The 24,931-nt window shown below is 44.0% G+C and overlaps 1 protein-coding gene across 1 annotated transcript in view; it reads left to right on the top strand.

Moving 5' to 3' along the window:
• The window catches only part of LOC136626791 (alpha-2-macroglobulin-like protein 1), a 93,909-nt gene that overhangs the window by 48,039 nt on the left and 20,939 nt on the right, over window positions 1–24,931 (top strand). Inside the window, exons 10-13 of the mRNA XM_066601797.1 lie at window positions 8,519–8,675; window positions 10,256–10,330; window positions 17,554–17,716; window positions 17,902–18,113. Coding sequence (XP_066457894.1) covers window positions 8,519–8,675; window positions 10,256–10,330; window positions 17,554–17,716; window positions 17,902–18,113 — 607 coding nt within the window. The remainder of the gene's footprint in view (window positions 1–8,518; window positions 8,676–10,255; window positions 10,331–17,553; window positions 17,717–17,901; window positions 18,114–24,931) is intronic.

Raw genomic sequence — 24,931 nt, 5'->3', positions numbered from 1 at the left:
GGCGGCCGCCGTGAGAAAGCAATGAAACACAGAGATCAGGCCTGTGTCTAGAAGCAATCTGTGTTTATTCTGTACATTGTCATTTCTTATACAAAAAATAGAAGGCGTATCAGTAGGCGTATCAGTAGGCGTATCAGTAGGCGTATCAGTGCAAAGGCTAGTGTTACAAAGTTCAATCTGTTATACTGAGGTCAAAGTACTAAGGTGGTGAATAATTGCGTTTTCTCAATAAACATGGCTTCTTTTGTTGGAATGTAGACGGACTGTCTAGTACCTTGATTCTTTATCACAATCTAACTTTTAATCACATGCCCTAGACAGCAGTTAATGATCGAAGCATTCCATTATCCTTTGATCATTGTAACGAGATTAACAAGATCTTGGAGACATGATGGACATTTAAGATTACACCTCTACTTAATGTAATTAAGTACTAACCTAAATGTACAAGCATTTATCAGAGCTTTTCATAGGACACAGAATAGAGTGTACAATTTAGGCCTAAAGCCTCCGGAAACGTATATCAAAGATACATACATATATAAATTAGTATGTTCATAACCCTCACAATCCCCCATTTAAAACAGTCCATCTTGAAAAGAGCCTTTGTTGTGGTACTATCAAGGGTGCTAAGCCACCCCTGCCGGTCTTTCTATCCTCTTCGCCGAATCCCCACTGTTGTTGCTCTTTTACTCTTTTGACTGTTTTAACGATATCGTAGAGGGAGCGATTCCAGATAAGTTGCTTGTCTCCGTATCCCACAGAATGTCCATAAGTTGCAAACACTCCCCCACCCAAACAACGCCGGGATCCCACCCATCACTTTTCCTCTGGCTCGGGAACTTTCTTGCAGTGGGAGGCATGTATCCACTTTTTACAGAAGTAGGCGTTGACAACAGAACTTGGTATGGTCGTCAAACCTTGGGTCCAAGGCCTTTATTACGTGTCTTTTTGCAACCACCCAGTCTCCAGGCTGCAAGAAATGAGTCCCCTCTAGGTTGTCAGGGTCTGGAATTGGGGAAAACACTAGATCGGGTGTTATTTTCAGTTTACGACATAGTTCTTGTACATATTCAATAACCTTATCACACCCCTGCTGTAGGGCCTGTGGATGGTACAGGCCTAATCTTGGCATAGAGCCAAACACTTCTTTTAACTTAAGCATATCATTTTAGTTCTTTCAACTTTGTTAAACTCTGCGGGTGGTATGGAGTGTAAAACGCTTGTTCCACCCCAAGGCTGACATCACCTCTCGCATCACTTCACCTGTAAATTGTGTACCTCCGTCACTCTCAATTGTCTCTGGTACCCCAAATCTACATACAAGTTCTGACACAAGTTTAGTCACTGTACATTGTGTGGTGGCTTTGAACAGGTCCACGCACACAAGGACGTACTCATACCTGCCTGATTTGGGAAGCTGGATGTAATCGATTTGTAATCTCTGAATAGGATACAGTGGTCTGGGTGTGCACTTCACATGCCTTCACATATGCCTTTGCCAACCTGTCGAACCCTGGAGCATACTATACCTTGTGCACAACAGAAACCATGGCATTCCGAGAGGCATGCACTTTCCCGTGAGCTAGGACGGCGAGGTGGGTGTAGGCAGCCGCTGGTACATCATCTACGTCCCGTAGGACGCCAAATCCCAAATCAACAAGAGTGGTGGGACCAAGATCCAACTTACAGCACAAGGGGTCTTGCGTACTGACCAGGAGGGCTGCAGCCTTGGCTGCCCTATCCCCTCGCTCTCTGGTGACTGCCCCTGCGTGTGTGCTTTAACCTTTATTATGGCCACCTGTCCTGGCAACATGATAGCTTAATGGGCTTGCCTTGTGCCGTGAAAAAGCTCCTGGACCGCCAGATGGGTCCATAATCGTGTGCAGTACCAAAGACGAGCCTGGAATCAGTGTAGATATTAGCAGTGGTACCTTTTTCAATCGTACAGGCCTCAGTTCCTGCGCTGACATGTATGGCGGCAGTGGCTTTTGTACAAGCATCTCATTCAGTGTGACTACTTCAAAACCTGTTACAAACCTTCCTTTGTCATTCAGGTATCTAGATCCATCCACAAACATTTCAAGGTGGGGGTATGAGGGTTAAAAATTCTAAGTGCAACACCAATCGGGCCCACCCCACTTGCCCCGCTGCCGGCGGTAAGAAGAGACACCACACAGGGATCTGGTATCATTCCTCACACGGGAGAAAAAACTGCGCACTTTATTACAGATTACATGAGATCTTATACCCTCTGTCCCATCCCCACTATGGGGTGATGGGCTCATAATCATATATGGGCAGTCCGGATTTCCGCCTTAGACAGTGAGGCGCCTCTGGCTTATACAGAAAATCACGTATTCAATTAACTCCAGTACAAAGAATTACCCACACAATTCTAAGAAGTCCGGCCTAACATCCATATATGGGAAGTCCGGATTTCTGGCCTAAGACAGTCAAAATTATGTACATTTGAACATCTTGATATCTTGTTTCTGCGCTTCTGGGAAATCGGCCAAGTACATGCGGCCTTGTGTCTGGTTCTTCTTCTCTGAATTTAAGATACATCTCTTGCAAAACCTTGGCATATCTGATGTAAGGCGAAGTATTAAAGTTTTTTTCATTTGGAATTGAATAAAACTTGCATACAGGTATAAAAGCATAAAAAACACATATGGCAATATATATATATACCCTCACAGGGGTTTAGGAGGGGTTTGTCAGTGACATGTGCGAACCCAGCTGTCACAATCATGCTGGTGTTCTGCGTCAAAGGCCTCCTCTTCATCAGTCAGAGAATTTGCAAAAAGCTGGTCCTCTGTACTTACTCCCCCATTTGAATCAGTGTCACCTAATGGCAATAAGGTGGCCGGATTCAAAGTGGTGCAACGTTGAAATGAGACATTGGATGAAGAGTGTAAATGCAAGTTCCATTTTGATCTGTCTAGCAAGGGACAGATGTCTATGGCTTACCTGTGTCAGGATACCATGTATGTCATGTGGGGTGTAGATCACCATGGTGTGATCTAGGACAACGTCAGAACTTTTGTCCATTAGTGCCTGAACTGCTAGAACCGCTCGGACGCAGGATGGAGACCCTCTAGCCACCGCGTCAAGATGGGCACTGTAGTATGCTACAGGTCGCTTTTTGTGTCAGTACAGCGGTGGCGTGTCCCTCCATCTCAGTGACGTACATTTGGAAAGGGTTGTCATAGTCTGGCAGTCCCAGTGCACCCGGTTACCTGTACTTTCAGCTGATAGAAGGCTGACTCGGCCTGCGGGGTCAGGGAAATGGCCGTGAACCCAAACAGTCGTACAGAGGCTGCATGGTCATGGAGGCAGAGCGTCCATTGCCAATAGTATGAAACCAGTCCCAAGAAGGTACGCAACTGGGCATGGGAGGTGGGAAGTTGCATGTCACTTACCACCTTCGTGCGTTCCGGCGTCAGGTGCTTAGTACCTGGACCTAGGCAGTGGCCCAGGAACACTACGTGAGACTTGCAGAACTGAAGTTTCTCTTTGCTGGCTTTGCAGCCATTCTACTCTGATGGAGGAAACACAAAAGGCTTAGTGATGCATTGAGGTAACTATTTGTGTCAGCAGTACATAAAAGAAAATAAAAACAAATCATCAACATATTACAAGAGGGCGGTGCCCTCGGGAATTGTCCAGGTGTCTAATACCAGCTTTATGAATCTGGTGAACTGGTTTTGGGCTGTTCTGTGCCCCTTGTGGCAGCACTATTCAACAGTACTGCTTTCCTCTAAAATTAAATGCAAACAAATACAGTCTGTCGAGGTCCGTCTGACTGGTAGCCCAAAGGCTCGAAGGTACGACACTAAGAACTTGTTTCTCTGCGTGCGTAAGAGTGAAGACAGGTAGAGGTGTCGCTAGGTCTGCTGCCATCCGACAGAAGGTCGGGTGACTTTCAGACCTGGGGTGTATACGAGCCTCACCGGACGGGTGAAATTCGATACAAGATCCCAAGGATCCCATCATTTCGGTTCCCAATATGCTTTCAGGACTTTCCAGCACAAGGAAGCGCATGAGGCATCGTGACCCTTTAAACATTACCTCTAGTGGTTCAGTTTCTGCCAGCTGAATTGGCACTCCTGAAACCCTTTGCACCAATTACTGCTAGACAAATAGATCAGAACCTTGTTGAAAAAAAAAAAAATTAAATTAAAATTAAAAATTAAAAATTTAGAAATTGCTGACCTGCAATACCTGGATCACCTATGTCAGATGTCCAGTTCCTTGTGCTAAGCAATGACTCAGGAATTGGAGTTTGTCTTGGAGGTGGCTTACTATTTGTCAGGACCTGCGGAAAGCTGAGTTTCTGCAGTAGCTATCAAGACAAATACATGAGCCGGATCTACCAAGAGAGCAGTTAGTTTACAAACCTCCTCTGAACTGTAACTTGAGGTCTCAACCCGTATCGATCCATCCGGTGAAAATTTGATGGATGCAGATAAGGCTTGTAAGATATCAATACAAATAACAGAGACATGAATTACAACAAGGCAGAATAATCCACAAACATCTATCCACATTGAAATATGATATTCTTTAAGCAAATTCATTATTAATCTGATCCTGCCTGCAATGTCTCATCAAATTTGAGAAGAGAAAAAAAAACTTTTCCTAACTGCCCAAGCTCCTCACCCCCTCCCTTTGTAGACAAAAGAAGGATGAAACATTACCTACTTTTACATTATCTAGCTCCACCCCTTCAATGCTGGTCGTCTGCATGTCTCTCCTACAGAACATTCTCTCAGAGACAGTGCAGTACTAACAGCATTTAGCAGTGATATAGACGTCCAACCAATCACAGAACTGACATTTACACAAAAAGAAAAAAAATATATATCTTAAAATCCCTATGTACTCTATTTTTAAGACCGTATAATTCACATAATTCATTACAAGTTTCTTATTTCATCAGCGTCTTTCTTCCTTTCTATGACACTGAATTTTATCTCTATGAAACAATAGCTAAGATATTAATAAGCAACTAAAACATTCAGACCTTAAACAGCATTAATTATTAGTAATTACAAGACGTATACTTCTCACCTAGGCTGGTCTATGTTGAGGGTGGAGCAAGACCTCTTCCTATTGTTCTTCCCTCCCATCTCCTTACATCACCTAGCTCCACCCCCTGTGGTCTGGCTCAGCGTTTGGTCTTTCTTGCCTCATTTCATTTCTAGCCACCAAACAGTACACACCATATAACACAATCTAACTCTCATACGGGCCCTTCATTAATACACAAATTCACACTCACTGGGGTTTTCATTCACTCATATACAGACTGATAAGTATCTCATGTGAAGTAGAAACTGGGATTGTATTTACTGTACATAGAACTTCCCATATTGAACAAAGTATATATATATATATATATATATATATATATATATATATATATATATATATATATATATAAGAAAAACTCTTATGTACCGCGGTTTTTACATATTTTGTTCAGAATAGGCTATCCAATGACAAACATAATACAACTTATGCCCATTTCCACCTACATACTTATATTCACCACTCCAGATAGCAACTATTATTACCGTGCATTGTTAAACCTTCTACCTTTCCTTACACATTCTTTGTTCCCTATTAACCTGCACAGTCTGCTCACACCATTCACTACTACAGAGACAATACAAAACCACACAGTATATCTACTTACACTTACATGAAGAAGACTAAGACGTACAACAAAGATTAGTTTACATAACAACAAGACATACCAGACATATAATAGTGGTTATTTGTCACATAATTGTCCACAGATTTTGCATGAACTTACTTTATGTCCCAGAGGGACACAAACTATAAGAGGATTCCCTTTCTCTGATAACCCCTTACTGCCGTATCTATACTTGCCTTAATCCATCATCTTTTGCCCACCCGGCATGACTGTCTGAAAACCTTTCCCACTGCTGGAGATCTAATACTCCTGTCCCTTTATATCCTATGTGCTTAAACAATTTATCACATCCTCTACCAACTGCAGCTCTGCCTTCTCTTTCTTGTACAATTTCTTTAGCTGTCTTCCATACCTTATCCTCTTTACCAGCAGTATTGCCCATGGCTGGCGGTTTATGTACACCAAGAGGCTTATTATTTTATCCTTTCACACACATAAAACAATCCCCTGACCGTTGAAATATACAAACGGAACTGCAGGGGGCCCTGTCCAGAATCGTGGCCTTGTTAGGGACTCCTTTCAGCGTCACTGATCAGGTTCCTGTTAACACGGGACACAGAGATTTATATTTGCACCCCGGAGGTCAGGTTCCGTCGATCAGGTCAACTCATCAATCACTCACTCGTGCATAAACAGGCACACATAAAGACAAAAACATTTGAATGTCAGTTACTACTTTTTTAAGTGTCAGTACTTCCTCACTTGTCTGTAAGTGTCGGTACCTCCCAACCCTGCTTATTTTTCCCCCGTCTCAACTACTTCTCTTATACCTATAAGAGGCTCCCATCAGGGATTTTATCCCCTGAAAATTTTAGGCTTCCCTGGTACAATTTATACCATGCCTTCCAGAGATCGGCAAGAGGGTTTCATATTCTGTACACTGACCATGCAAAGTAACAAATAAAGACAATAACAGTTAAAGAACACCTGCACAGCATATTCAGCCCACCATATGAATTCTTAAAAAGCTTGAAGATTTATAAGAGGCATGCACTTCTTACCCCTCGGACAGGAAAGGAGCAGCCAAGAAGCACGGATAGATTGTGGCAAGATAAAGCCTTACCTTACTGCGCAGTTTTTGTAAATCCGTGGTTCCGAGTGGCTCCTTATCCCATCTGGGTCCGGGGGGGTTTGAGGTACAGGTGGTCCTCTTGTTCCTTCAAGCCCCACGTTCTGGGCACCAATTACTGTTATGGAATTCAATGTTCCGTCAATATGCTGTGAGGCTCCAAATCAGAGGTGGTTATGGCGGCCGCCGTGAGAAAGCAATGAAACAGAGATCAGGCCTGTGTCTAGAAGCAATCTGTGTTTATTCTGTACATTGTCATTTCTTATACAAAAAATAGAAGGCGTATCAGTAGGCGTATCAGTAGGCGTATCAGTAGGCGTATCAGTGCAAAGGCTAGTGTTACAAAGTTCAATCTGTTATACTGAGGTCAAAGTACTAAGGTGGTGAATAATTGCGTTTTCTCAATAAACATGGCTTCTTTTGTTGGAATGTAGACGGACTGTCTAGTACCTTGATTCTTTATCACAATCTAACTTTTAATCACATGCCCTAGACAGCAGTTAATGATCGAAGCATTCCATTATCCTTTGATCATTGTAACGAGATTAACAAGATCTTGGAGACATGATGGACATTTAAGATTACACCTCTACTTAATGTAATAAAGTACTAACCTAAATGTACAAGCATTTATCAGAGCTTTTCATAGGACACAGAATAGAGTGTACAATTTAGGCCTAAAGCCTCCGGAAACATATATCAAAGATACATACATATATAAATTAGTATGTTCATAACCCTCACAGTCACTTTTACAAGGTCTCCCCAAATGTTACTGCACCGCACACACCAGATGTTCTCCATTTTCGAATAACATTGCCAACTCTGGAATCTGGAAGATGTATACGCACTGTGATGTCCCAGACTGATTAAATGTTCAGGTAGCATCCCACCACCATACCCCATTGTCACATCTACACTTGGGGGCATTCTGATGGTTTCTGTTCTGGGATATGCCTTTGTGATATTCTACGTTATACCTAATGCTCACACATCCAATTTGCATACCCTCTTTACTTTTGTTAACATAATGCATATATACGTAATCTGACCTTTTATTCCCTGTAGGGTGCAGTCCTCACCCTACCCCGATGTTGTCCAAATTCTATAAATCATTCCACTAAATATTCCAGTGTTTGTGCTTCTACCAAAAAAATTATTTCCCTGCCGGATGCTGCCTGTCCAGCCATCAATTAAGAAGTATGAAAATACAAGTCATGGAAATCTACGAGCAGAGGCACATGGACATTTCCATAGATCTCATATGCATTCATCATGGGTAGCCACTACTCCAGGGATGAGCCGAACTAGCACAAACCTATTCTCTGGATCAGTGATGAGCCCAGTGTGTGGGTAATGGATGGCATTGGACCACAATAACATATAGAGGACCTGAAATATCATGCTCTGTTCCTATCTGCCCATCAATGCCCCACATTTCTCTTGATCAGTCTATGGGCTTCTGTACCACTAAAGTTACCGCTTCCACTTCTATGGAACTATAGATATAGGTGGCCCATCTCTCGTTACATGTAGTTTGTGAACACTGGACATGACTTTCCTTCTTCTCTGATCTACAAGGAAGGTCTATGAATCTCCTGTTCAAAGATGAGGGTTGTGGTGGTATGAAACGGATCCCGGAGGGGGAGATGATCTTGAATCCTGTACTAGGATCTATTCAATGTTCTTGTGTTTGACTATTACTGTACCTGTCCCTGCTGCAGGCTCACAGCTTTTGTTGTAAAGTGCTACCGCCAGATTACTTCTACTATCTATATTGATGACAAGGTTATTAAACAAAGCATGGACTGGCTGAAAGACCAGCAGAAGCCCAATGGCTGCTTCAACACCAGAGGTCGTCTGCTACACAATGAGTTGAAGGTGAGGAACAACAGCTCAATATAGCAGAGAGTATAATGTAGCTACAGGATAGACCCTATGTTCCTTCACTTTCCTCTGGTCGTTCATTCCAGGGGGAGATAAAACAATGCCTACTGGTACTGGTGCTAGTTTTGGCTTGTGGATAGAGAGCTTCCTGGGAAGTGGACCAGTTTTACCATTGTGACATCTTCCTCCCCTCCCATCAGACTGTAGTTTGCCTTTTCCTGCAGCATTTCCGTAAATGTTTGCAAACCGCTTCAATTTTAAAAAATGCATCTAGATTAAAGCTGACCATCCATTTGAGACAATGATCCGAGCACCAACAGTGAAGAAGGTTATCTGGAGCTGAAAGAAACTGCTCCAGAGTGGTGGATTAACATAAAGAAATAATACTCACCTGTCCCTGCTTTCCCGGTGCTTTTTTTGCCTTTGGCTGGCAGGATCGCCGCTGGTCTTCACTTCTGAGTGCACATCCTGACAATCGTGTCTGTTTCACTCAATCACTGGCTCTGCTGCAGTGATGACAGGACTCAATCATGACTCAGGACGTGCATCCAGAAGCAGTGGTGTGCATGGGAGCGAGGGGCCCCACAGCGAAAATAAAAATGTGCCCCCTAATAAGGTGCTTGATTTTGGCCCCCAGGACAACCGGGACTTGTATTTGTTTTTTCCCTCGACTCCCTTTCCATGACCCCTAAGGCATTTAGTGTATCTGGAGAGCGGTGTAATGCAATGGCTACAGCCACCCAGTAGAAAAGGGCATGGAACTAAACAAAGTTGAGCCCCTCTCTCCATAGACACCATAGCAGCTGCATGGTTCACCTCTGTGGTATGCATGCCCTTGCCTGGAAATGAAGACTAGCGGAGGAGCAGGAGTGCTGGGGGAGTGGGGACACATGAGTATTACTACTTTTATGTTATTAGAGAGAAATTTGACCAGTATAGCAAGTGAGCTCCAAGGTTTCGGCAGATCATACCATACTGTACACTTTTGGCTGTGGTCAGCCAACAGGATGGATCAAGTCTATGACAAACAATGATTGTCAACCATTGTCCATTGCAAATTATTGGCATTGCTCTTTCAAGCAATAGTCGCCTGAAATGGCTTTTTTGGGCAACCATTATCTCATGTGTATGACCACCTTAATACTATAAATAGTAGACAAGGAGGAGGGGGATGCAGATTCTTCCCCTCTTTATCTATGACTCCTGCTGTGAGAGGAGAAGAAGAGCAGCAGAGAAAAGATGTCTTCACATGGAGATAAAATGTACAGAAAGCAGCAGAAAGAAGGAGAAATACCCCAAATCTTCAGGTTACAAACATATCTGGCTGATCCCAGTCTGCAGGAAGAGGGTAGGGGATGGCTTTTAAAAATATATATAACTCTATAACTATATTCTTCGTATTAATCTCATAGTCATCATTCGTCATCAGGTATGCGTCCTGCCCTTATGAGTAGAGCATTCAATTACATATCTTGCTCTTACTGTAAAGTAGCTCTCCTATGGTGATTCTTACTGGTGTTCAGTGTTTTGTAGTGTTGCATACTTCACTGATATGATTTCTTTGGTTTCCTCAGGGCGGTGTGGATGATGAGGTTTCTCTAGCTTGCTATGTTACAGCTGCCTGTATGGAGTCCGGCTCAGATACTAGCGTAAGTGTGCGATCTCTGACTTTACAATTGCCGGCTTCCCCTCCTCAGTATATACGTTCTCACGGATAACAGATAAGGCAATTTTAGGTCAGCTGTAGACTTACTGAATATTTGAATCCTCTCATGGGAAGCAATGGTGCAAGGGAGAAACCTTCTGCAATGGCCAGGACAATCCACATGTGAACCAAGTTCAACAAAATTTTCTAGCAGTCATCTTCAGTCCAATATTCCCCCGAAGCTCCAATCAGGAAGATTACAGGTTTCTGCATTGCTCACGCTGTGGCACTGTAGTCTGTCAGAATGTCTCAATGTTCAATTCTTGGATGGAAAATCCCCTGGATGAAAGTCAAGTATCACTAGTACAGAAATCATCCGTCCCTTATTTCATTCCCTCTATCCAGTCTGAGTACAATCACCTCCTGGAGAGGGAATACAATATTAGGGTCGAATGAGAGTATCTTAAAGCCCAAAGGCTTAACCCACTTTGATGCGTTCTGGGCCAATGTACTAGAGAAATGAGAATATTCAAAACTAATGTTGCTTTAACCTACAGAATGATATCCTGATATCAGCGAGTGCGTGCATACTCAATCAGAGTGAAAAGATGAAGATAATTAAGAAATTGGTTCAATGCATTTCAGCTGGACCTACAACTCTTCAGGAACCAGTTGGTCACTGTATAATAATAGGGGGGAGAACCGTGTCTACCCCCGCTAACCTCCAGACAGAAAGGTTTGGTCTGAAGATACCAAACTGCTGATAACAGAAAAGTAATTACACTGACAAGCATCAGGACAAATGCTTGATCCAAGATGTAATTCACAATATGCTGCTAATAGAAAAATACAGTGTAGGCCAAAAGAATCAAAGAATTGTTTGACCAGATGGTTAGGGAGCCTCTAAAAACGATATATAGTGATGGTCTCCCATAGAGGACTGGATAGGTGATCACAATCAGTGGAGTTTCTATGGACCAAATGTATAGTCCCTTCCACTCAGAAAGGACTCCCTGTGATCCCCTATAAGCCGGGAAAGTTTAAATAGCTGAGATATAAACAGTAAAAAAAATATCGTTATTTAAATTTGCCCAGCTTATAGGGGATCAAATTAACCATTTAGATGCTACCTATTCACTAAGAAGAAAGATTTATCTATCTATCTCTATTTATTTATCTATCTATCTGTATCTATCTATAATTGCATAGGCTAATGTGAGAAACATATGAACATATGAAAAGATATATATATACGCACACACAATAGAATACATATATTATTGCTATAACAGTCCCTCTTTTTTATCTCTTACAACAGCTAGGTGCAAAGGTAAATGCTCAAGTCCTAATGACAGGAGTCAGTTTTCCTGCACAACTTTACCAGATCCCCTGACTAAACCCAAGACCTAGTGCTCAACAGAAAAAGTATCTAGGAAAAGTGCTGTAGGAATAGTGTTAGGACTGGCAATGGCAGATGGACAGGGGATCCCTACGCCAGCCCTCTCCCATGTCCCTACGTACTTGCCCCCCTGAGCAAGGCCTCAGGGTGACAACTGGGCAACGATCCCTGCTCTGCACTAGTGACAAGGACCCCAAGAAAGGAGGGACAGTGAGACCGGCAGGTGAGCACCGCGTAGCAGACGGGAAGTAACAAAAGCGCAGACCAGAGAGTAGTCGTAGAAAGCAGGGTCAAACCGATAGACAGGTGCGAGTACAGGAGGGCAAAACAGAGGCAGAGTCAAAAGAAAAGCCGAAGTCGAACACATCAAAGTCAGGTCAAAAATGAAGGTGTAGGCAGACAAGTCAAAACCAAACACTGGCAATGAGTGTCTGGGCCAGCAAGGTATATATGCAGGATTCCCCGCCCAGAGGGACGGGGCGAAGTCACATGATGACCGGAGTGAATCATAAAGCCGCCTCCCCCCGGCGGCACACACCAGCCCAAGCGCCGCGCGGTTGACCAGCGGACAGGCGCGCCTGGGCACGATGCGGGACGTGCCACCGGCCGCCGCGACCGACCACTAGAGTGGGGGAACCCCGGACAGAGCCACCAGCCCGGGCCCCCACAGCACCAGGACGAGCATCCCGCACCATCCAGACCAAACAAACAAATAGAGAATTGATATAAAACAGATTCAATATCAAATTCAGTAGCCAAAACATCATAATACATAACAGGGACAGCTTTGTCGATAGTCTTAGAGATAAATTCTCAAAGGCGCGGAATAATGCAGCAGCAAATAATAGCTGCAAGAACAGTCACTAAAGTTCTAGCAAAAGATGAAATGCAGTGGCTCCATCTGCCAAAAGTATCAGTCCACCAGTCATCAAAGGGGTCGGAGATGCCAGAACTTGCTGCTAGTTCTTTAGCAAGGCTAGTTAGTCCCTTCAAAACCTTAGTTATGGAACTGTAGTTGTGAACAGGGATTGAACAACCTAGGAGGAAGCATAATATCATCATGGTGGGGAGACTCTCTTGCAATGAGATGCATGTATCTATTCAGATTTTTCCTTTTAGCTGAACATCTGTAGTGGTGGTCAGGAACACTTTTTGTATTCTGTCAAGTCTGGGTTCTAGAGCTCATATGGGCTGAGGCCTGTTCTGTTAGGTTTGTACCTTATGAAGCAGAGTACCAGGAGGAGGCACCTGGTCCATGGTCTATTGAGCTCTGCCATGGCCTTCTGGATCGTGGTTTCTACGGTACCATTTAAGCACTCTGCTCTACCACTGCTTTGTGGATGGTACAAAGCATGATAGGCCTGTTCTACCCCTAACGCTTTCATTACCTTCTGCATCACTTCTCCCTTGAAGGGAGTGCCTCAGTCACTCTCAATTGTCTCTGGTACCCCATACTTGCATACCACCTCAGAGACCAGTTCTTGGCAGTCGCATTCATTGTGAGCAGATAGGACAGATTGGTCACACTGAAAACAGGTCTAAGCAGACCAGAATGTACTAGTACCTGCCCACCCATGGCAGTTGGATGTAGTCTATTTGAAAATGCTGGAATGGGTAGTCAGGACAAGGGCTGCACGGTTTGGGAGTCTGTACAGACCTACGCACATTGTTCTGTGCACAAATCAGGCAGCCCTGTGTGTATTTTACTGCTGTGATGCTAAATCCTGGTGGATACCAGTGAACATTTTTGTGCCATCCTTGAAGTGGCCTTTTGTTATGCTTCCAGGCCATTCTCTCAGACAGCAGAAGGGCTTATATCAGTGCCCGTATACCTTTACTGTCCTTAATTGGGTTTTCAGTTGCTGTCAAGTATGACCTCGCTCTCCAGATGGGTCCATACTCATGAACAATGCCAAAGGCATAGCGCGAGTCTGTGTAGATGTTAGCTGTGTTTTCTTAAGCATGCTTGCATGTTTTTTTTCCAGAGCTTGCAATTCAGCTTCTCGGACTGACATGTGAGATGCAAGGGATTCGGCCTTGACCTCATCATGTAAGGAGAGCACAACATAATCTGTATAGAGCCTGCCTTCTTGATCATATCTCGATCCATCCACAAAGAGTGCAAAATTAGGGTTGTCTAATTAATGATCAACAACATGACTGAATCCCTTGTCTCTTGGGCCATTAGCTGTGCATAGTCATGTGTATCAGGCTGAAAATAAAGCTATTAGATGATTACCCCCTTTCCCCTCTTTTTCCAGATGCAGCAAGGTAGCAGAATTGAGGGTGCTGTAACGCTAAACGCACATGTTGTGTGGCATGAGCATGGTGTATTGGAAGTGAAAGTGACATGTTGTGGACCAAATTTTGAGCTGAACCTGTGGCAGTATTGGCTGGGACATCATGTGGCCTAATACTGTCATACGAAAATGTAAACTTATCTCAGAACTTTTGGCCAGAATGTGCTGACCTGTTGCTACTGTTTTTAACACAAGAGGGTGCAACACAAGCAACAGGGTCAAGGTGCGCTGAGTAAAATAAAACATGGCATTACTGACTAGCCCGAGCCTGCACGAGGACAGCTCGTGTGTCCATTTATTTTTGTACAGTAAAGCCTGAAAGACTTAGTATAGTTCGGTATTCTCAGGGCTGAGAAGAAGAAAAACTAGACCACAATTTACAAGGTATGAAAAATGTAGTGTTTTTTTTTTTGTATGCAATGCCTGGTCAGTCAAGCAGAAAGATTTACTGGTCAGGCATTCATCTACAAAGACGTGCACTTCAGCCCTGTGTTTATCATTGCTTGTCCTGAACTTCTGAGTTCTTAGGTAGAATGTCAGAGCTGCTGTGTAGACTGACACGTACATAGAAAAAAAGGGAAACAAAAATGTGGATGAAATTCACATCCCACCCTGAGTGGTCATTAAAGTCTTATGCGTAGGTGAGAGAAATGTTTAACCTGAGTCAATATCTCCATCACACATTTTACATTCATCACAGCTTGAACACTTGTCACAACTTCCATCTATGCAGTAGTCTTTCTCTCTCATATAGATATTAATAACCATATAATCCTCTGCACACAATGTTTACCGTATAACATAAAAATTCATGCAAGTACTACTAATCCCTTCATCCACATACAAATGCACTCAATCACTACTACTACTACTCCCCTCCCTCTGGAACTCCTGTTATCAGGCAGAGAAGGGGAAAGAGAAGGAAAAAAAAAACTTTAACTGTTCCTAGTACTAATTGTAAAACAGTCACATTAACTAACATTAGTATCACTTTAATATTTTCCCATAATTGGAGCACTCAGGTCTCACATAGAAGTTATTAACAGCTTATTTCTTTTACATGACATTATCACACTGAAAACATAACAGTAATATAATTTAACAATTATACACAATGCAAGCAAATCACAGAACTTACATTTACACAAATAACAGCAAGAAGATACCTTAAGATTCTTATGTCTTTTCTATTCAACTTCCTCCTTGCACAGGATTATACTAAGGTACTGTAATTCACTTCATTCATGTTTGTCTTCATTACAAGTCTCTGTTCAATTCAGGCAAGTAGAGTACAGCTCCCAGACTCCTACATTACAAGGTCAGTCACACTCACCCTCCTCCCATCTCTGTATATCTATCTAACTGTGAGGCTAAGGGGGAAGGGAAGGAAAGTGAGGAAGCATTGAAATAAAAAAAAAAACATTCTGTAACCTTTGTAAAATCAACCATTCCACACAGAGCCAGTACTCATCAAGCCATTTTCCTGTCAACTTCATTCAATGCTACAGTAGTCTACATTCCTTCACTGTCTAATTCTAGGACTAACTGCATTACGTAATCATTCCTTCTTTCTCTGAAAGTGTCTCTACTGCTGCCTGCTATCCCTAATCCTTATCAGTGCTACTGTCACCCATAGTAACCTGCCCCCTCAGTGTGGATACTACCTGACACTTGTCTTCTACCCAAAATCTAGAACTACTATGGCTAACAGCCAACAACGCTATACTGACCTTATTTTGCGGAAAGGAAAATATAAAAACAAACAAACAATAACTGAAAACGGCCATATGCTTACTGATACAGAAGGGCAAATATGTGCACCACCTGAGCATGCAAGCAGCCAAATGCCAAATGAGGGAGCCAATTACACCTGTGGAGGACACCAATGAGACAGCCTCTCATACAAGGGGAATGACTGCCTGGTGTAAACTCCTACACGGAATAGATAAAAATTGCCAGACATTCTGATACATGTGGTGCACCATGCAGACTAGCAACCTCTTAATGATGCCATATCAGTTTCGCGGGTTGCCCTGCACCTCAAAAAGTGAATCACATTGGTACTGTCACCCCGGGCTCCCCCGGCATTTAAAAGCCGCACTGCATGTGAATAATACATAATAAATACGAGGTATTAGATGGATTTTAGCCAAAAACCTGAGCTCAAAAGCCAACGTCAAGGCTGCTCACTTTTTATGAGTCCCTACACTAATATAAATGTATCACAGAAAGAGAAATATAAAAAGCAAAAAAACAAAGCAATGCGGTTCACTTTTTGAGGTGCAGGACAACCCACCGAATTGATATGGCATCATTAATAGGTTGCTAGTTTTCATGGTGCACCACATGTATCAGAATGGTCTGGCACTTTGCTGTAAACTCCTACACAGAGTAGATACAAATAGCAAACCCCTTCCATATTAGGAGGTTGTGTGAGTGGCTGTCTCATCAGTGTGCTAAACAGGTGTAAGTGGCATTTGGCATTTGGCTGCCTACATGCTGAGGTGGTGCACATATTTGCCCTCCTGTATCAGTAAGTATATGGCTGTTTTCATTGATTATTTTACAGAAAACATCTAAGACAGACAACATATCATCAAGACACAGAGGTCTTGGGGCAGAGGGGTTCTGAATATTTCTACGCAATTCAAATAATTTCCTCCAGATCATTTATAAAAATGTTGAACAGCACTGGGCCCAGGACAGAACCTTGTGGTACCCCATTTGACACATTCTTTAAATTCCTATGGGAGGGTACTAAAAGATGCATTGGAGGTAGTGCCAGGATGAGGGGAGTGTGCAGAGATTAATTATTTTTGCAAGAAGAGAAAGTTAACAACACCAATCAGAAGAGACATCACTTTTGATTACTGGAGGTAACTGCCCTGTAATCGCTATTACTGTGTAGAACTGGTATCTGACTGGTATATGGTGACTGCATTAGACCGCTAGTATCATCCCTGGCTGCATTGATAGTTGACTTTATATACTCAGTGACACAGCATAAAGTTCTTTGCGAGTGTTTTCGACATCCATCAAGGGAAGTTGTGAGGTGGAGATAAGCTTTTAGCTACGCTCTTACTTTTGGCCCTAATGTACTCACCGTATGACAAATGATCAATTATGTGATGTGATGTATTAACTTGGAAAGGGTGACTAAATTGAGATGGAACCACTGACATGAATAGGAGTATGCAAGTCAGTATTCTGTGTAATATGACATGCTATTATTAAGGATGATTTTTAGTTCAAAACACGTTCATATTTTTGGGGTGCATTTTCCTTTTTCACATATTTTTTTATAAATTACTGGTTATTTTTTAATAGGAAGATGAGTGCTGAAAAGTTTTATTGAACTTGGTTCACATGTGGATTGTCCTGGTATATACAATATTACCCCATAATATCCCATATCAGGGTCCTTATTGTATGAAACAAGGTGCCCCCGCGGCTGGAGGGTAATCTGCCAAACACCACTGCAAAATTCTACCCATCCCAATCAATAATGCTGTTTGTGTTCTGCTGTAGGATCCTGTTGTGGAGAAGGGACTAAAGTGTATTCAGAGTGAGCCTCTACAGAACGCCACCACCTACAAGCTGGCACTAAAGGCGTATGTGTACACACTGGCTGATGATGTGGAGAACAGAGCTGCCGTCATGGAGAAGTTGTACGAAAAAGCCAGCAAAGCAGGTAAAGTGCAAATGATCTGCATCTATTCCCATTTATTCATCTCTTCTAGATCTGCAATGACACAGCACTACCTTCCTGGCATAGATCCGCTGCTGGGTCAGTCTCCGCAGGGACACATGAGATTCCTGCGGTCTAACCTGTATTGCTCCATGTATCCTCAGGAGTATTTCCATTTTTCTTTGCAGATGGTTTACTGTACTGGACCCAGGACACCAAATCCGATTCAGAATCCTATTGGTCAAAGGCAAATTCTGTGGAGGTGGAGATGACGTCCTATGTCCTCCTAAGCTTGGCCTCTATTAAAAACCCAACAAATCAGCAGCTCGGAGATATGGCGGCGATCATCCGCTGGTTATCTAGACAACAGAACTCAAGAGGCGGTTTTAGCTCCACTCAGGTACAAGGCAGAGAATCAAATCTCATTAAACTACTTCAGTAAACCTGAACAATAAGCAAGAAAGGAGAGACCGAAGCTTCAACTCGCACCCTGATGCTTCCTGTTGGGGCTATTGCAGACCCTTCTCCACCGGTTGTCTACCTCTCTGACCTCATAAAAGCATTTTTTTTTTATACTCCAACCTGAAACCTTTTAATTCAAAATGTGGTTCTTCTGACATTAAGGGCTCCCACCCACTGGCATTTTTTTTTTCTTGCGCTAGGAGAGTGAGTGAAAATACTTGCCTCACAGCGCAAGAAAAATGCTGCAATATTGCCAGTGCTTTCAATGGGGCCAGCGGCAGCAGCACTAGCCATATTGGAAACATAGGGAGAATACCACAGACTTCTACCACAGCTGTGATAGCTGTGGCAGAAGTCCAGAAAGCTATCCCATTGCTTTCAATGGGATTGGCGCTGCTGCCAGCTTTGTTCCGGTGGCACGGGCTGCGATGTCCATTCAGCAGAGGGAGCGGAGAGAGCTTCTCTATGCCGCTACAATATGAGGCCATTCTAATTCCTCCACCAGAGTATGAGGCCTCCAAAGTAATCCCAGAACAGTATGAGGCCTCTGTAGTGCTCCCGAAACAGTATGAGGTCTCTATAGTGCTCCCAGGACAGTATGTGGCCTCTGCAGTGCTCCCAGAACAGTATGTGGCCTCTGTAGTGCTCCCAGAACAGTAAGAGGTCTCCGTAGTGTTCCCAGAACAGTATGTGGCCTCTGTAGTGCTCCCAGAACAGTATGAGGTCTCTGTAGTGCTCCCAGAACAGTATAAGGCCTCTGTAGTGCTCCCAGAACAGTATGTGGCCTCTGTAGTGCTCCCAGAACAGTATGCAGCCTCTGTAGTGCTCCCAGAACAGTATGTGGCCTCTGTAGTGCTCCCAGAACAGTATGTGGCCTCTGTAGCTCTCTCAGAACAGTATGAGGCCTCCGTAGTGCTGCCAGAATAGTATGAGGCCTTCATAGTGCTGCCAGAACAGCATGAGGTCTCTGTAGTGCTCCCAGAACAGTATGTGGCCTCTGTAGTGTTCCCAGAATAGTATGAGGCCTCTGAAGTGCTGCCAGAACAGTATGTGTCCTCTGCAGTGCTCCCAGAAAAGTATGAGGCCTCTGTAGTGCTCCCAGAACAGTAAGCGGCCTCCATAGTTTTCCCAGAACAGCATGAGGCTTCCATAGTGCTGCCAGAACAGTATGTGTCCTCTGTAGTGCTCCCAGAACAGTATGAGGCCTCCATAGTGCTCCCAGAACAGTATGTGGCCTCCGTAGTGCTCTCAGAACAGTATGTGGCCTCCGTAGTGCTCCCAGAACAGTATGAGGTCTCCGCAGGACTCCCCGAACAGTATATGGCCTCTGTAGTTCTCCCAGAATAGTAGGAGACCTCTGTAGTTCTCCCAGAACAGTATGAGGCCTCCATAGTTTTCCCAGAACAGTATGAGGCTTCCATAGTGCTGCCAGAACAGTATGTGTCCTCTGTAGTGCTCCCAGAACAGTACGAGGTCTCCATAGTGCTCCCAGAACAGTATGTGGCCTCCGTAGTGCTCCCAGAACAGTATGTGGCCTCTGTAATGCTCCCAGAACAGTACGAGGCCTCTGTAGTGCTCCCAGAACAGTATGTGGCCTCTGCAGTGCTCTCAGAACAGTATGTGGCCTCTGTAGTGTTCCCAGAACAGTATGAGGCCTCCATAGTGCTGCCAGAACAGTATGTGGCCTCTGCAGTGCTCTCAGAACAGTATGTGGCCTCTGTAGTGTTCCCAGAACAGTATGAGGCCTCCATAGTGCTGCCAGAACAGTATGTGGTCTCTGTAGTGCTCCCAGAACAGTATGTGACCTCTGTAGTCCTTCCAGAACAGCATGAGGTCTCTGTAGTGCTCCCAGAACAGTATGTGACCTCTGTAGTGCTTCCAGAACAGTATGAGGCCTCTGAAGTACTTCCAGAACAGTATGAGGTCTCCATAGTGCTCCCAGCACAGTATGAGGCCTCTTTAGTGCTCCCAGAACTGTATGTGGCCTCTATAGTGCTCCCTGCACAGTATGAGGCCTCTTTAGTGCTCCCAGAACTGTATGTGGCCTCTATACTGCTCCCAGAACAGTATGTGTCCTCTGTAGTGCTCCCAGAACAGTATGAGGCCTCCATAGTGCTGCCAGAACAGTGTGTGTCCTCCGTAGGTCTCCCAGCACAGTATGAGGCCTCAGTAGTTCTCCCAGCACAGTATGAGGCCTCCGTAGTGCTCCGAGAACAGTATGTGGCCTCTGTAGTGCTCCCAGAACAGTATGTGACCTCTGTAGTGCTCCCAGAACAGTATGTGGCCTCTGTATTGCTTCTAGAACAGTATAAGGTCTCTGTAGTGCTCCCTAAACAGTATGTGTCCTCTGTAGTGCTCCCAGAACAGTATGTGGCCTCTGTACTGCTCCCAGAACAGTATGTGGCCTCTGTCGTGCTCCCAGAACAGTATGTAGCCTCTGTCGTGCTCCCAGAACAGTATTTGGCCTCTGTATTGCTCCCAGAACAGTATGTGACCTCTGTAGTGCTCCCCGAACAGTATGTGTCCTCTGTTGTGCTCTCAGAACAGTATGAGGTCTCTGTAGTGCTCCCAGAACAGTATGAGGCCTCCGTAGTGCTGCCAGAATAGTATGAGGCCTTCATAGTGCTGCCAGAACAGCATGAGGTCTCTGTAGTGCTCCCAGAACAGTATGTGGCCTCTGTAGTGTTCCCAGAATAGTTTGAGGCCTCTGAAGTGCTGCCAGAAGAGTATGTGTCCTCTGCAGTGCTCCCAGAAAAGTATGAGGCCTCTGTAGTGCTCCCAGAACAGTATGAGGCCTCTGTACTGCTCCCAGAACAGTATGTGGCCTCTGTAGTGGTCCCAGAACAGTATGTGGCCTCTGTAGTGCTCCCAGAACAGTATGTGACCTCTGTAGTGCTCCCAGAACAGTATGTGGCCTCTGCAGTGCTCCCAGAACAGTATGAGGCTTCTGTAATGCTCCCAGAACAGTATGTGTCCTCTGTAGTGCTCTCAGAACAGCATGAGGCCCCTGTAGTTCTCCCAGAACAGTATGAGGCCTCCATATTGCTCCCAGAACAGTATGTGGCCTCTGTAGTGCTCCTAGAACAGTATGTGGCCTCTGTAGTGCTCACAGAACAGTATGTGGCCTCTGTAGTGCTCCCAGAACAGTTTGACGCTTCCGTAGTGCTCCCAGAACAGTATGTGGCCTCTGTCGTGCTCCCAGAACAGTATGTGGCCTCTGTAGTGCTCCCAGAACAGTATGTGGCCTCTGTAGTGCTTCCAGAACAGTATAAGGTCTCTGTAGTGCTCGCTAAACAGTATGTGTCCTCTGTAGTGCTCCCAGAACAGTATGTGGTCTCTGTACTGCTCCCAGAACAGTATGTGGCCTCTGTCGTGCTCCCAGAACAGTATGTGGCCTCTGTCGTGCTCCCAGAACAGTATGTAGCCTCTGTCGTGCTCCCAGAACAGTATTTGGCCTCTGTATTGCTCCCAGAACAGTATGTGGCCTCTGTAGTGCTTCCAGAACAGTATAAGGTCTCTGTAGTGCTCCCTAAACAGTATGTGTCCTCTGTAGTGCTCCCAGAACAGTATGTGGTCTCTGTACTGCTCCCAGAACAGTATGTGGCCTCTGTCGTGCTCCCAGAACAGTATGTAGCCTCTGTCGTGCTCCCAGAACAGTATTTGGCCTCTGTAGTGCTCCCCGAACAGTATGTGTCCTCTGTTGTGCTATCAGAACAGTATGTGGCCTCTGTACTGCTCCCAGAACAGTATGAGGCTTCTGTTGTGCTCCCAGAACAGTATGTGGCCTCTGTAGTGTTCCCAGAACAGTATAAGGTCTCTGTAGTACTCCCAGAACAGTATGAGGCCTCTGTAGTGCTCCCAGAACAGTATGAGGCCTCTATAGTGCTCCCAGAACAGTATGACGCCTCTGTAGTGCTCCCAGAACGGTATGATGCCTTCATAGTGCTCCCAGAACAGTATATCTCCTCTGTAGTGCTGCCAGAACAGTATGTGGCCTCTGTAGTGCTGCCAGAACAGTATGTGGCCTCTGTAGTGCTGCCAGAACAGTATGTGGCCTCTGTACTGCTCCCAGAACAGTATGAGTCTTCCGTAGTGCTCCCAGAACAGTATGTGGCCTCTGTAGTGCTCCCAGAACGGTATGAGGCCTCTGTAGTGCTCCCAGAACAGTATGAGGCCTCTGTAGTGCTCCCAGAACAGTATGAGGCCTCTGTAGTGCTCCCAGAACAGTATGTGTCCTCTGTAGTGCTCCCAGAACACTATGACGCCTCTGTAGTGCTCAGGAAGCATAGACATTTTATTGTACCTGCACATGTATATATTCAATTGGAATATTTTCCAAAAGACTGAACTTCTAACAAAAGGAAACATACTCTTATACAATCCACACAAAGATATTCATTAATTATCTAATAACAGACTGATGGGTTACATTTCACTACAGTATTGCACAAGCGCAGTAACTCTTTAACCCTACAACTGCTGTGTCATCTCCTGTCCTAAAATAGGCATACTTTTTGACCTCCTTTTTACAACACACTATTTTATTTGTGTTAACTCTTTCTTATCCAAATCACAGCAACCACACCTCCACCGCAGTATGAGGCCTCCCAAGTGCCCCCCCCACCAGAGTATGAGGCCTCTGTTGTACCTCACCACAGTATGAGGCCTCACTAGTGTTCTCATCACAGTATAAGGAGTTCATGGGGCCCGAACTACAGTATGAGGGCTTCCTTTTGCCCCACCACAGTATGAGACCTCCCTTGTACCCCCAAGGGAACATCCAGGACTAATATAGAATAAGACTTCACTATTATACAACCTTCCCGCCTTTCTTGATTATTTCAAGTGAAAATTTTTTTTTTTTCATCCTTATCCTACCAAACATTTTATTTATATACAAAATATGCTTGTGAAGATCGCAATTTCACAGAAACAATGCAATTTTTTAAATCAAAAACGCATCGCTGTAAAAATTGCATGTTGGTAAGCTCGATATTGGGGAATATCCTGTGTGAGAAAATAGGACACGATGTGCACACAAAGTGCATCTTCTGAATGCCTAAAATGTCAACCTTGTCATGCAATACACCTCTCCATACCGAGGATCTCTTAAATGGTGAATTCAGCCCTTTAGGATTAAGAGAACAATTTTTAAGTGACATATTAATCATGGAAATGAATCACAAGTAAAGTGGACCCTCAGAGCACTGCCAAATTTTAAAGGGGAATAGGGAGAAAGGGAAACAAAGAGAACTATTACAAACAAAATTGTCTAAGATTGGCATAGAAGAAGGCCAACTGAGAAACCTTCTCTAAACATAATGCTCTGTAACAGCAAGAGCTTAAATAAAGGCAACAGAAAACACATCTGTACTAGCAGGAATCAAAGCCTGCTCAACTAGGAGGAGCAGAGAGTGTACCTGATGAAGGGTCACCCTCTGTTATGGAGAGGGAGGGGTGATACCTGTCGATCCTGCCTTTGTTCTTGATTACTCACGGATCGACTGTTCCAAGCGCACTTGCCACTACCAACTGTCACAGCAGAGCCTCGATCAATTACTCTAGCGAGATTGCGAGTTTGGATTCGTTAGAATACAGGCTGATTTTTATCCAGCTTTCTGGGCTTCTGCACGCATGCAAAGCAAAAGCTCAAATCGCCACCTGATCCCTTCCAACGGCTCCCGCAGTCTACAATGCCACGCACATGCACACTGCCACCACCAGCTATTATGGGTAGCTGGAACCCAGACTCATGAATTATGAATACAATCCTTGGAGTTATGATTGGTTTTAAAATAGACAAGGCTTAACTAATAAATTGTAGATTTATTCTAGAAAAAGACTAGCAATGCAGATGATATATATATATATATATATATATATATATATATATACACATACACACACACACAAAGGTATACAGAAAAATATGTTACATGTGAGTATAAGGGAACACCGTATTAATACACAACAAGACAGTATTTTAAAATAAACAGGAAGAAATTAAAAGAAAGTTATCCGATTTTGGGAGACACGGCCCAAAGCGTCTCTTCGGCAGAGTTCCAGAAAGCAAAAATAGGACAGTTCATATGCAGCAGCATATCTCCATGGTCTGACAATTTAGATCTGTAGAGTCCCAAATTATAAAGGGTTCCCCCAAACACACCTTCTTCTTGCCCCCTCTGAGGGTCATTTGGAGAGAGGTGGGTGGGAGTCATACAGGCTCTGGAAAATCATAGTTCCCCATTTCAGTCATATCTCGGCGGGAGGCCCTCCGATCGGGAATATAGGTCCGGCATATTTCTAGTCATGATTTTATCTATTCTATCAAGCGTGAAACGTAAATTATGCCCAGGTACACAGATATGCCATTTGGGGTGATACTGAGCTCGTACCGCAACATGTGTGGATTTTGTTTAGCTGGCCTGCCCGATTCTGAAAATATATTCCATATTGGGCTATGACCTACACACAACAAAATATCGTTTATTAAAAGACTTCCTTCTGATGTGAATTGTGCAGTCAGAATATCTATGAGAAACACCAAAGGTATCAATCTACATTGGTGGGTGGTCAATTAGCATCTCCCTGTCACTAGCTAGTTTTATTGCTATTGCAACAAAGTCTTTCCTGGCCTCTTGTACATTAAAAGACCTGGACAAATATGAGGAAAGGAAGGGAGATTAAAACAAAGAATATATTCAGCTTTCCCAGGGTACTGACAAATGCTAGCTAACTGCACACAACATGGATGCC

The sequence above is a fragment of the Eleutherodactylus coqui genome, chromosome 4, assembly GCF_035609145.1.
Source record: "Eleutherodactylus coqui strain aEleCoq1 chromosome 4, aEleCoq1.hap1, whole genome shotgun sequence".
NCBI classification, from domain to species: domain Eukaryota; kingdom Metazoa; phylum Chordata; class Amphibia; order Anura; family Eleutherodactylidae; genus Eleutherodactylus; species Eleutherodactylus coqui.
This window is presented reverse-complemented; position numbering and strand designations above follow the sequence as displayed.